Source organism: Cynocephalus volans, chromosome 6 (assembly GCF_027409185.1).
Source record: "Cynocephalus volans isolate mCynVol1 chromosome 6, mCynVol1.pri, whole genome shotgun sequence".
In the NCBI taxonomy this organism is placed as follows: Eukaryota; Metazoa; Chordata; class Mammalia; order Dermoptera; family Cynocephalidae; genus Cynocephalus; species Cynocephalus volans.
This window is the reverse complement of record NC_084465.1, coordinates 118,014,341-118,028,792: the sequence shown is the minus strand read 5'-3', so window position 1 is coordinate 118,028,792 and position 14,452 is coordinate 118,014,341. Positions and strand designations below refer to the sequence as shown.

Below are 14,452 nucleotides of genomic sequence, written 5' to 3'. Positions count from 1 at the left end.
TCATTCACTGCACGTGTACTTTGGAAAGGTTGTGAGCTGGTTCCTAAAGCATGATGCCTGTCCTCCAGGAGCCCGTGGTTTAGAGGCCGTAAAAGGAGATGTGAACAACAAAAAAATCAGTTTTATTTTGTATATATTCTCTGACTGCCTCTCCCCACAACTAATATGATCCCCAAATAGTAGAGCCATATCGTAGATGCATTTAACTCACACAAATTCAACCATATGTATATGTATGTATTTGGTTGCAAATTATGAAAGTAACAGTGTAAACATTGCAGCCTATTTCCTCCATGCTTCCACTTAATTGACATTTCTCCTAGTGAGATGGAGGTGTGAGTCTGCCGTCCCTGCTCACTGTTTCTACATGCCCTTCATCTTATGTACTCTTCTCCAAGTGTGATCCTAGTGTTTAAAGAGGTGGAAGGGGGGGGTGCTGATGAGGAACTTGTCAACGGACACAGAATGGCTGCGTATTGTAATGATGAATGAGCTGACTATACTGATTTAACTACTACCCATTCTGCACAATTATTGAAAATCAACATTTTACTCCACATCTGTGTATAATAAAATAAATAAGTAAGTAAATAAAATAAAGATGCACATTTCTTGCGTATTATGGATCTAAACAAGAGCCAACTACTTCATCTGGTGCCTGCTCTAAGAAACAACATTCTGTTCCAAAACTAATAGAAGACCAAGCAATTTAAGGGATCTTCAAGGGAGTGTAATTTTGAGCATAGGTGATCTTTTCAACCCTAACTAACTTTAGAAGCTTAACTCCTGTATGAGATGCAACCTCAGTGTACCCAAGAGCTGCACGTCAAAGGACAAGATGCAGCAGTGGAAGTTTTTGCTTACTTTGGAATGAAGCCTTTACTTGTTAGTGAAATCCAAATTTAATGATCTCTTCCTCCTTTTCTCTCTCTTCCTCCCTCCACCTTCCTTCTTCTCTTCCTCCTACCTTTATTTTCTCTTTTGCAGTTTGCTGCTTTGTTGTGCACAAGCGGTGCCATGAATTTGTCACATTCTCCTGCCCTGGCGCCGACAAGGGTCCCGCCTCTGACGTAAGTAATGGGCGTTGGTCACTTTTCTCTGTCCATGGTCAATGCATTATTTTTGGCTTGAATGTGAGTGAGTATGCTTACATAAGTGGGAATGTTCTCATTCCAAGGCATGTGGTGGTCCCTACAGCCTCCGAGATGGTTTTCCTTTTAATGGAAAAAACAAAATGAAACATTTTGAGAGGGGGTGTGTGGCTGCGTAGGAAACCAGCTAGTGCCCTACTATGATTCTGTTAAATGTCTTCACCTTTACAGCTGGGGCGTGGAGAGTGGTGGGCTGGGGCTTACTTGTTAGTGCTACTGGAAAAATGTAGTGTGGGTAGAATGAACTTTAGAACCCTTTGTTAGGGAGTTCTTAATATCAGGGCCCAACAATTAGGAGGATATGAGTTTATCCTGCTACTACACATCCCAAAATATGACTACTGCTGGTGGGACAATGGGCAAATAATATTTGTTTTAGTCATTGTGAATTTATTTTAATATGGATTGGAAAAACATATCTAGTAGTGGTTTTGCATTTATGGTAGGAATATAAAATTTCCTGCCTAAGGGAAGGTATTTAGGATAAACAGAAGATAACTTGATTGAAGGAAAATATTAATTGAATGGGAGTATGGGTGATATAAGGATATGGCAAAAGGTTAGCTATGAATTTGTCTCAAGTTTGGGGTACATTGTTGATTTCCTGCCCAACAGCAATTCACAGCCCTCACCTTCTCCTTTCCTTCTGGCAGAGGCCACCTGTCATGCTAGAAGCTGAAAGTATCTGATACGCCCTTTTCCAGGCTCTCTTGTAGCTGGTGGATAAGCCCGTGACCCAATCCTGCTAATGGGACCTGAGGAGAAGACTGGGGAGGACTTCTAGGAAAGATTTTCCTTTCTGCTAAGAGAGAGACATCCTTTCCTTTGTGCTCTTGGGAATTTTTAGGTGAGGATCTAATGCTTGGAGTTGTGGCAGCCCTTTTGGGGCAGTGAGAGAGACACTGCTGACATCCTGAGCATGGCAGCGTGGAGGAGTTGAAGGAACCTGGGTCATGGATGACACTGATGAACTGCTGAGCCAACTTTGAGTCATCTTTCCCTCTAATTGGTTAGATGAGCTAAGAGGCTCATCTTGGTAAAGGCTCATTGTTTGGGGCGTTCTTTTACATGCAGCTGAAACTGTCCTAGCTGATAGGATTTTCAACCACGCCCAGTAATAAACTGTTCAATATAATCCATGTGCAGCCATCACTCCGAGCTCTTTTATTTTGTTCCTGCTTTGGTTCACCTTTCTGGAATTTTCCCCATTGGCTTTGTCTCCATTACTGGTCCTGTTTGCCACGTAGATTTGACAGGTGACCTCAGCTTGCCCAAAGTGAGTAGTGACTACTTCTGTCATTGAGTTTCTTTGACTCCTACTGGCCTTTACAAGTGGTCATCTGCCATTTTGCTGCAAATCAGGGGGCATATCTGTTGCCAGACCAACATAACACTCTAGAGCTTATGCTTCATAAACTTTGGTTGGAAAAAGTGGTACTTGAGGTTAAGAACTGCAACGTGGAACAACCAAAGTCATTGCAGGTCTATTTGTAGAGATGAAGGTTCCCTGGCCTTTCTAGTGCACTTCCTTCTCTCATCCCCAGGAAAACAGGAAGGGAAGTTTGGGGAAACGGCCTGACCCCATTATGCAGCTCTGAATGTTCAGGCAGACTGAGGCTTGATATTCAACTCAGCCAAGAGGATGGTGTTTTCCATATTCTGTCTCTATTTGTTGCCTAAGGCAAAAACTCAGCTCAAACTGATTTATGTGAAAAAGGAAATTTTTGGTCCCTGGAGTGGAAAAGCCCAAGGATAGACCTGGCTTCAGGCACAGTGAATCAAGTCCTTAAATAAGATCCTCAGGAATCTCTTTCCCCATTTCTCAGCTCAGCCTTCCTCTGTCTTGATTTCATTTTCATGAAGGCTTTTATCTTATGGGAGCGTAATGGGTGCAGCACTTTTAGTCTTGTGTCTTATCCACTCTGCCACCACAGTTACCATGGATCACATGTAGCCAGAAAGACAGATTACGCTGATTGGTTAGTCCTGGTCATGAGATGCCATGGTCTGTTTTGTCCCTCTAAAATTCATATATTAAAATCCTAACCCCCAAGGTGATGGTATTAAGAGGTGGGACCTTTGGAAGGTGATTAGGTCACAAGGGAGGAGTCCTCATGAATGGGATTAGTGCCCTTATAAAAAAGACCCCAGAGAGAGCCCTCACCCCTTCCCCCATGTGGGGCTGTAGTGAGAAGACAGCTGTTTATGAGGAACTGGGCTCTCACCAGACACTAAATCTGCCAGCACATTGATCTTGGACTTCCAGCCTCAAGAACAGTGAGAAATAAATTTCCGTTATTTAAAAGCCACCCAGTTTTTGGTTATTTTGTTATAGCAGCCCCAATGGACTAAGATGGAAAATTTTGATACCAAGAGTTGTTCTAGAGGAACAGAATTTTAAGGATGAGTTCTAAAGGAAAAGGATTTTGAGGGTGAGTTTTCTGAATTAGTTCTGGGGTCTCTGAAGTTGGCCTTCTAATTCGATTAGATTTAAAGATGCTACTGACTATTTCTAGTAGTGAAGAGAGCACTGATAGTCCATGGCATGAACTGTTTGTAGAGATACACAAAATATCTGCACTGGATACTCCAAATCAGCCACTCATGAGAAGCAAGAAACTAAGTGACCCTGTATATGATACTTTCAAACATTTTTGGAAAACTAAGGAATATAATGATATTGGTTGCTTGCTCCTAATGTTGCTAGACAAAGTGGTGAAAGAACAGCATGAGCGCAGGGATTCAAATTCCCAGCTCAGGCACTGCAGAAATGATCTAAGAGCTTCTCGAAGTCTTGCCCTGAAGGAAAGCCTTAAAGTCTGTAGCTGCAGGGCTGCAATTTCTGAAAATCAGATGCACAACCACATCCTGCAACTGGCTGAATTACAAGGAAAGTTGAACTCCCAGCATCACAGGGTGTCTACTTGTTTAAGCAAGAGCATTGGTTGGGAAAGAATGGGATGCTGGAAGGACCCTGACGGAGACCCTGATGAAGCTGGGGACATTGAGCCACTAGATTCTGATGTGTCTTCTTTGCCAATGGAGGTGGCCTCCTTAACACCCAGCAGAATTGGCCTCCCCACCTCCAGCAAAAGGGGCATCCCTACCCATGGTGGTATAGGCCTTTCCAATGCAGGATTTACCCTGCATTGCCTGAGAAAACTGTAATGGCCTCACCTGCGGTGGTTGCCATGCAAGGCAATGATGATTCTCCTCAGGACCTACCCCTGCCCACCCCTCTTTGATTCTACACCTACAGCTAGAGTCAAGGCCCAACAGACCCCGAAAGACAAGGGACAAAGTGTGACCCACGAGGAGGTATGCTACACTCCAAAAGAACTAATTGAGTTTTCTAATTCATACAACAGAAATCCAAGGAACATAAGTAGGAATAGATATGAAGCGGGTGGGATAATGGTGGAAGGAACAAGTTGATCAGGCTGACTTTATTGATACGGGTTCACTAAGCATAGATTCTGAACTTAATGTTTCAGCTCAGGGAGTTAGAAATGGTTCTCACAGTTTGGTTCATTGGCTGAAACATGGATCAAAAGATGGCTCACCATGAGCAAATTCGAAATGCCCGACCTCCCCTGGTTTAATGTAGAGGAAGAGATCCAAAGTCTTAGGGAGATTGGAGTGGACGTGTCATTTGAGACTTACTCACCCATGCTGGGAGGGTCCAGAAGACATACCTTTTATTTTGAAAAATAAATGTGAGAGGAGCTCCTGCATCCCTGAAGAACTCTGTGATTGCTCATCTCTGCAGGCCTGACCTTACGGTTGGAACCATAGCCACTCAGCAGGAAAACATAAGTGCAATGGAAGTAATTGGATCCCCCCAAGGTGGAAGGGGCCAAGTGTCTGCATGCAGCTGCCAAAGGACAGGTGGATATAGTTACTGTAATGGACAGCAGAGGTGAAGCAGCAATCAGGATAGCCTGACTCTTATGGACCTATGGCATTGGCTCATTAAGGTGTTCTTAGAGGTGAAATAGATAGGAAGCCTACTAAGTTCTTACTTGATCTGTATTGGCAGAAAAATTCTAGGTCAAGTGAACTAAGTCTAACTTAAATCATAAAAACAGAGAGTCACAGCCCCTCAATCAATCCCCAGGCTTGAACCACTGTCCAGACCCAGAACCTCTCGAATGAAGGGGAAGCTGGGTCTCATCAAGAAAAGACCCCAGTACACTACCAAAAATTTACACTAATTGTCTCCAAAGGGACCTACAGCCTTTTATCAGGATAACTGCACTGGACAAAAGGAAATGATCAGACCTTTTGGGGACTATTGGGCACTAGTTCTGAGCTGACACTGATTCCAGGAGATCCAAAGCATAACTATGGTCCTCCAGTCAAAATAAGGGCTTTTGGAGGTCAGGTGATCAATGAAGTCTTAGTTCAGATGTGTCTCACAGTAGATCCAGAGGGTCCCCAAGCCCACCTGCAGTTATTTCCCCAGTTCCAGAATGGATAATTGGAATAGACATACTGCTGGCAGAATCCCCACTCTAGTTCCCTGACCTGTGGAGTGATGGGAGAGGCCAAGTGGGAGCCATTAGAATGGCCTCTGCCTAGGAAAATAGTAAACCAAAAGCAATACTGTATCCCTGGAGCAATGCACAGGGTATAGGAAGATCCATCCTGTAGATACCAGTCAGCATCTTTTCCCAGCCACTCTGTCATCACCCAATGGGTACATGAACAAGGTGAACTTGTGGCAGGGATGGAGATTATGCATGGGCTCAGCAGCATGGACTTCCACTCACCAAGGCTGATCTGGCTACAGCCACTGCTGAGTACCCAATCTGCCAGCAGCAGAGACCAACACTGAGTTCCTGATATTGCACCATTCCTCGGAATGGTCAGCCAGCTACCTGGTGGCAGGTTGATTACATTGGACTGCTTCCGTAATGGACGGGGCAGCATTTTGTCTTCACTGGAATAGACGCTTCCTTGGGACACAGAATTGCCTTCCCTGCATACAGTGCTTCTGCCAAAGCTACCATCCATTGACATATAGCATGCCTTATCTGCCACCATGGAATTCCACACAGCGTTGGTTCTGATCACAGAACTCACTTCCCAGCAAGAGAAGTGCAGCAGTGGCCCATGCTCAGGGAATCCACTGGTCTTACCATGTTACTTACCATCCTGAAGCAGCTGGCTTGGTAGAACAGTGGGTGGTCTTCTGAAGATTCAGTTACAGTGCCAGCTAGGCAGCAGTGCCTTACACGGCTGGGGAAAGTTCTTGATAAGGCTGTATTTATCCTCTGAATCAGCATCTGATATATGGTGCTGCTTCTCCAATAGCCAGGATTCACAGGTCCAAGGATCAAGAGGTGGAAATGGGAGTGGCATCACCTGTTATTACCTCTAGCAACCTGCTAGCAAAAGTTTTGCTTCCTTTTCCCACAAGTTTTTGCTCTGCTGGCCTTAGTTCCAGAGGCAGGAATGCTTCCAATAGGAGATACAACAATGATCACATTGAACTGCAAGTTAAGGCTGCCACCTGGCCACTTTGGGCTCTTCATCCGTCGGAGTCAGCAGACCAAGAAGAAAGTTACAGAGTTGGCTGGATGATTGATCCAGACTACTACCAAGGGGAAGTTGCATTACTATACAGTGGAGTAAAGGAAGAGTATATCTGGAAAATATGGGAGATTCTTTAGAGCATCTCTTAGTATTACCATGACCTGTGATTAAGGTCAATGGAAAAATACCACAAACCAATCCAGGCAGGACTTTGAATGGCCCAGACCCTTTATGAATGAAAGTTTGGGCCCCCCTGCCAGGTAAAGAACCATCACCTGCTGTGGTGTTTAGTTATAAGTACCAACTATGACCACATGACCAGTTACAGAAAAGAGGACTGTAATTGTCATGAGTATTTCCTCCTTGTTTTGTTATGAATACATTTGTATGCATACATACATATATGAAGGAAATATCTTTGTTTTCTTTCCTGTTTTAGTCCTTTATCATGTAATGTAAGATGTATTAACTTTCAGTATTTAAGTGTTATTAATTTAAGTTACCAAATATCAGGAGAAGATCAGTCATTACTCAAGGACTTTACCTCCTTTTCTGGGGAGGAGATGAGTGTGTTTTCAGTTGTGCCAAGTTTCGTTATATCGTGTCAGGTGGAATTATGACCTCGTTATTTTTAATTTGGGCACTAAGTATGGTTTAAGGAGATGTGTATGGGTGCCGGGTTGAGAAAGGGTGGACTTATGATGATAGTTTGTGTCAACTTGACTGGGCTAATGGATGCCCAGATAGCTGGTAAAACATTATTTCTGGGTGTGTCTATAAGGATGTTTCATGAAGGGGTTAGTATTTAGTAGACTGAGTAAAGAAGATTGCACTTACCAATGTGGGTGGGTGTTGTCTGATCTGTTGAGGGCCTAAATAGAACAAAAAGGCAGAATAAGGGTGAATTTTCTCTCCCTGTTTGAGCTAGAATGTCATCTTCTCCTGCCCTTGGATATCAGTTCTCTCAGTTTAAGGCCTTCAAAATTAGACCAGAACTCATGCCATTTTAGCTCCTCTGGTTCTCGGACTTTGGACTGAATTATACCACTGGCTTTCTTGCTTCTTTAGCTTGCAAGAGCAGATCATGGGACTTATTAGCCTCCATAATTGTGTGAGTCAATTCACATTTTATAGGAGATATAAAATCCTCTCCTATATATATATATATAAGATAGGAGATATATATATGTATATATATACACACACACGTATATATATTCTATCCTATTGCTTCTGTTTCCCTGGAGAACCCTAATACATGTGCCTACTCCTAGAGATGAGGGTCTTTGTGCCCACCCTATGGTTTGAGAGTGGGGAAGAGGTGGTCCCTCAGAGGAAAACTAGAGAAGCAGTATTGTGTAATGGTTAAAATCACTGACTATGGAGCCTGCCTTCCTAGACTGAAATTTGTGTGACCTTGGGAAAATTACTTAAATCTCTTTGTGCTTTAGATTTCCCAGCTGAAAAATGGGTAAAATAATAGTCCCTACTTAATAGCATTGTTATGAGTATCAAATGCAAAATTAGCTGTAAAATCACTTAGGGCAGTGTCTGGTACATAGCAAGAGCTATATATATGATGATGATGATGATGACAATAATAATGAATAGCAGTGAATACAAGCTGGGCAGGCAGCAAGGACAGATGTCTTGTCAGACAGACTAAGGGAATCTGGAGAATGAATAGATTCTCTGCCTGCCACCTGGCAGTTCTTCCTAGAAATGTGTAGGCTCCATAAGTGGTGTGAGACCCGTCTGTATGAATGAAGGAGTGAAGCCATTCATTGCTTTGGGCATGGGGAGAGCAGGAAGTATTCCCTGCAGCCAGCATGCATAGGATTTGGCAGCCTACCTGAAACAGTTCTATCTCCGGATACATTTCCAAGAAGGTCATTTGGCACCAAGGATGATGAATTGGTCCAGACTCCTGAGCCAGCTTGACTCAGTTCACTGACCTTTTTATGCCCACGGTTGGAGGCATGATTAAAGACCTGGGCACACCTGCTTGCCAACCTGGCCATGCTCTTTTTTGGCTGCCACTGATGCTCATGCAGGTATGGAGGGGTGCCTTCCTCCTGTGTGACCTTGGAAGAACTGGTATGCAGCAAGCTTATGGAGCAGAAATGCATAGGCTCTGTTCATGAAAAAAGAATGTGCTGGGCTCCATCCTCTGCTCTCTGCTGTCTGAGCCAGGGCATATTCTGGATATTAGAGCTTTGTGCAGTTGCTGCAAATAGGTTCACATCATGGCATATTGAGATAACTTTATGAATCAGGTACTGTCTCAGTGAACCTAGCTACTGAATGCCAGTGGGAATAGGTAATATATGGGCACGCCATTGGAGGATCTCAAAACATGGCATAGTTCATGGGTGGTATTTTTAGTCATCTTTAGGCATCCTCCTGGTTGTTGGTCTCACCAGGATGAAAACTGTCAATTCCAGTGTTTCTTGGACCTCTTAGAGAGACCGAGTTTCTTGTGCTGCCATAAACTTTACATACGGACATTACAGGTTAGCCATTGCTCAGAATACTGACCACATACACAGGCTTCTGAGAGATCTCAGAACAAGGAAGAGAGGAGTTTTCTCTGAGGGATTAGGGTGAGCCAAGTGGGCGCAGAGTTTAAGGGGTTCTTGTCTGTGTCTGTGGATATCCAGTGGGTTGGCTGGTGGCTGTATGATTTAGAATGGCCTCACTCACATGACTGGCAGTAAGCTTATGAACCTGGGTACCTTGGTTCTCCCTCACGTGGCATCATCCTCTGTGCAGCTGGCTAGGTCTGGCTTGTTCACATGGTTCCAAGAAAGCAAGAGAGCATCCCCCAATACACAAGTGCTTTTTAAGCTTGTGCGTCATGTTTGCTAATGTCCCTCTAAACAAAGCTAGTCTCATGGCCAAACCCAGATTCAGGTGGTAGAGAAATAGACTCCACTGCCTTATTGGAGAGGAGGAATCTATGAGTAATCTGCTGCACATCCTGTTAGCCCAAGGGGCCACTGCAGAACAGAACCCTGGAGACCATCACACTGGACTTCGTAAAAGATCCAAAGGTCTTCGTGTGGTTCAGAGTCGTAGATGGCCTCATCAGAAGAATGTACCTCATTTATTTTCCACTCCAGGACCCCAGCTGACTTAGCCACCTTTAGCTGCAAATAGATTGCGTGGCAGTTTGTTGATCATGCCAATGGTGGTTAAGAGTATGGACTCCGAGATCAGACGTATTTGAATTTGGAGCCTGATTGTGCCCAGATGCTCATTAGGGGAACATGAGCATGTCATTTTACTTCTCTGTGCCTTAGTTTCCTTATCTATAAAACAGAGTATCAGTATATAGGTTTATAGTGATAATTTTAAAAGGTATTTAAAATAAAAAAGTTAACAAACAAAAGACAAACAAATTAACAGCAAAAGGATTACCAAGCCCTTGATACATATAGCTAAGGGCATTTCCATTCCTCTGTCTCCCTAGCCACAAAAGGACTGATAATTCTCTTTGTTTCCCCACCCAGAGCATGCCCTTATGAGGTAGTTACTGTTTCCATTTCCATTACTTAACACAATACCTCAAATTCTGTGATGCGATGCTGAGAAAAGAACTCGGACTTTGGAGCCAAAAACCTTGGTGTCAAATTCCAATTCAACATTTATTGCTCCAGTGACCTTGGGAAAATAATTTAAGTTCTGTGGCCCTTAGTTTGTATCTTTAAAATGGGGAAAATAATGCCTAAATCCTAGGCTTGTGTGTGTGTGAATCTTCAGTGAACCACACTTAGAATAGTGGCTGGCACAAAGAAGGCACTTAATAAATAATTTTTATATGATTTTTAATATCTGGAGGAACCACTCCTGCTTAAGAAGGGATGCAGGCTACTCTCTGACCTGCCAAGAATTAACAGCTAATAGTAATAACTCAATTTATTGAACAGGAGTTCTGTACCAGGCAGTATAAAAGTACAAAAGGACTTATTAGCTGGTTTATCTAAAGATACTTTCTTCAACAATTTACAGATTTAGAAATAATTTCTTATTGCTTATAGTCAAGGTACTGAATAAAACCCACTGGTATGCCCTGTACCCTACTCATTCCATCAATCAGGTCAATTAAAGACGGTGAGCACCAGTGATGAGTGTGTCCTTTTGTATTCCTTGATCAAGTCTTGCTTTATGAAGAAATATATTTAAAATAATTAATCATCTGTTAAGTGTTGAAGATTTAATAGAAGGGAAATAAAAGCATTAAAAAAAGAATATGGGTAATATGGACATAATCACAACAATTCCTTGAACTTGTTAAGACAAGTGAACAGATATGATGTAGTTGGGGCAGGGGAGGGGAGAGAGGAAGGGGGGAAAGAGGAACAGGTAAAGGGACATGAAAATCAACTACAATGTATATTGAGAAGTTAAAAAATATATGTTGTACTTATACTGTAAAATGTATGCATGTAAATGCTAGTGTGTTTGAAAATCTGGTTGAAATGGATGATTTTCTAGGAAATTTTAAATTACCAATTTTGCCTCAAGAAGGAATTGAAAACCAGAATATGCAAATAACTAAGAAAGAAATGAAGACATTGTCCAAGAACCTTTTTCTTATCCCAAAGCCCCAAACTAACAGGCTTCATGGGCAAATTATTTTAAACTTTAGAGAAATGAAGGATTTCTGTTCATTGTAAACTACAGTAGATCACAGAGAAAAAAAGTTTTACAGTTATCTATTTATGTTTTTTTACATTGAAAATGAGAGAAGTCCAACTCAAATTAGCAGTATGAAAAGAGTCCATTGGCTCATGGGAAGGACATTGGGACTACAATAAGAGCTTCAGGGACGAGGGCCTCCAAGACTGGGGGAGAAGCTGCAATGCTCAGAAGATGCTGTCTCATTTTCTGCTGTATCGGTTAGTTTTCGCTGTGTAACAAACTATCCCATAATTTAGTGGCATGAAACAACAATCTCTCATTTCTCGTGATTCTGTGGGTTACTTGGGTGATTCTTCCAATCTGGGTTTATCCAGCTGATCTCTGCTGGGCTCTCTCATGGGTCTTTATCAGCTAGTGTTTTGGCAGGTGCTGGATTACCTAGGACAACCTCACTGTCATGAATGATGATTGGCAGTCTGTTGACTGGGGCATTTCATTTCTCCTCCATGGGGCCTCTTCTTCCTCTATTAGGCTAGCATAGGCTCATCCACATGCTGGTCTCAGGGACCCAAGCACAGCTAGAGAAGAAAATCCCCAAAGCACAGGTGTTTTCCATGCCTTTGTTTATGTCACACTGATTATAGCCAAGACCCACTTGGGGTGTGGAGAAACAGACTTCACCTCTGGACAGGAGGAATTTGCAGCCATCTTCAGCCTGCCATGCTGACCTCGTCTGCTGTGCCAGCTGTCTTGTTCACCCTTCCAGACCCATTCTGCCTTCTCCTAGAGAGACTGACCCATAAGGACTGCACTAATTGGGGCTCCCTATCCCTCTGACTTCTGGCTGGGCTTGAGGGGAGGAACTAATAGGAGATGGGGGTGGTGAGAGTGAGCTCAGGGGGTAATCCTGGCTTTACGTCTTGGCTGAAGTTCGCTGCTCCTCTAAAGGTAGTCTTCTCTACACAGTTCTCTCCTTTGGGGCTCTGGGAGCTGCTCCCTTCCCCTGTCTCTTTGCTCTTACCATCCTTCAGTTACTGCATTATCCCTTGTGGTTTCCTAACACCATGCCCACGCCTTTATAAGTAGTCCTTTCATTAAGCCTTGCTTAACTCTTTTAAATTTGAGGATGCCACCTGTTTCTTGCTGGGACCCTGTCTATGCCTCTCCTCATTTGCTCCCACTGAACACAGGACATGTCTATAAACATGTCTATGAACATGGTTACAGTGGACCCCATGGAACAATGGAAACCCCAGTGGAAGAGTGGCCTTCCTCCTCCCTTCATTCATAATCAGTCCTGGGGAAGGGTCCTCTGTCATTATGAGAATGGACTCTTATAGTTTATCAGGCCTGGATCATGTGACACCCCTCTGGCTTAGGAGCAGTGTATGTTTCTGAATTATATCATCTCCAGGTGTTACTTCATGTGGCCAGTACAAGGATCAGAACCCTTGACCTTGGTGTTATTAGCACCACACTCTAACTGAGTGAGCTAACCGGCCAGCCACTTAGGGAGCAGTGTATATAATAATAAGAAGAAGGGATGGGAAACTGATGAGCTGATAAAATCAATAGCTATCGTACCACCATTTATTATTATAAGCTGGCTTAACTGGAATAACCAGCATTACCTAGTAGGTTGGCATAAAAAAGCAACTGTAAGCCAATCTCACTCATGACTCTAGATTAACAACTCCTAAATAAAACATTTAATTTTATGTAATTGTTGGCATGGACATATTGATTTAAATAGACCTATTTTAATGCAAAGGAAACAATCTAGAGATAAAAATAATAAAGAAAATTGTGACTGATATAACAAAATACAGGAATAAAAATTTAAAAAAGCTAGCAAGGAACTATGAAATTTGGAAAGTATAAGTTAAGATGGTAGAAGTGATAGCAGAGTATTAGAAAATGGATTAAAATTCTCTACTAAAAGGCAAAGACGGTCAGATTGGATGAGCAGTGTAGAAATGTAGGCAGCGTGTAAGAGAAACTCAAAACACAGGCAAAAAATAAAAGGGGCAAAGGTATACCACGACAACACACATAAAAATGAAACATGGTCTTGGTAATAATATAAAAAGAAATAGGACTCAAAAAGTATAAATGGGGAAGAGGAGAAACATGAACTCTAACATATTACTGGTAAATTAGTATAAGTTTCTGAAGAGCAAATTATCACTATGTATCAAAAGCCTTTATCACCTTTTTGATCTATGAATTACTAAACTTAATCCTTTTTGACCTAAAAATGTCAATTCTAGGAACTTTTGCTAAGGAATTATCTAAGTATATGTGCATGTATTTAGCTAGAGTGATACTCATTGCATCAGTATTTATAGTAACAAAAATTTGGAAGTGACCCAAGTGATTATCAATTACGGTTTATGTAAGTCAAATATATCCATATGATGGAATGCTGTGCAATGACTAAATGTCACAGTGTCTGGGGTGATAGAAATGTTCTATACCTTGATTGGGATGGTGCCTATACAGGTGTACACATTTTTTTTCAAAACATCATACTGTATGTTTAAACTCTGTCATTATTGTATGTAAATTATACTAGTCAGAGTGATTAAAATGTTATTGGCCTGGGAATATAGTCTTTGTAATATTGCTAAATGAAAAAGCAGACAACAAAACCGTAGCTATGGTATGATACGTCTATATATATAAATACCCATGTAAAAACCAAAGGCCACATTTCCTAGACACATTTTGGCAGCTGCTTGTTAATTCTGCTGTCTTATTCCAGACTGCTGCCTGCAGAACTCTGCAGATCACTTTGGGGTGCTGTGTAGCTGCTTTCTGCATTTCTGTTTATTTGGGTTCCTCTTCACCTCCAGTGCAGACTCAGGTTTCCCACTTAATTCAGTGAAGACCAAACTTGAGTGAAGGCTGAGGTATAACAGAGAGTCACTTCCAGTTACTTCTGAGTGTGGTAACTCGAGGGCCTTCATCAGCTGGGAGCCAGCTTAATCCCCCAAAGGAAAATCTTCAGGTGCTCCTGATAAATCCTGACCTCAGTTCACCTGTGGCCCCAGAGCAGAAGAGGAAAGTCCCGGCTCTTCCAGGCCAAGACACTGCCCATTTCCTGCCACAGCATGAGT

The 14,452-nt window shown here is 42.5% G+C and overlaps 1 protein-coding gene across 2 annotated transcripts in view; it reads left to right on the top strand.

The window, feature by feature from the left end:
- The window catches only part of PRKCB (protein kinase C beta), a 329,464-nt gene that overhangs the window by 126,413 nt on the left and 188,599 nt on the right, over positions 1-14,452 (top strand). For both annotated transcript variants that reach the window (XM_063099401.1, XM_063099400.1), the window contains exon 3: positions 988-1,070. In XM_063099401.1, the coding sequence (XP_062955471.1) occupies positions 988-1,070 (83 nt within the window). The remainder of the gene's footprint in view (positions 1-987; positions 1,071-14,452) is intronic.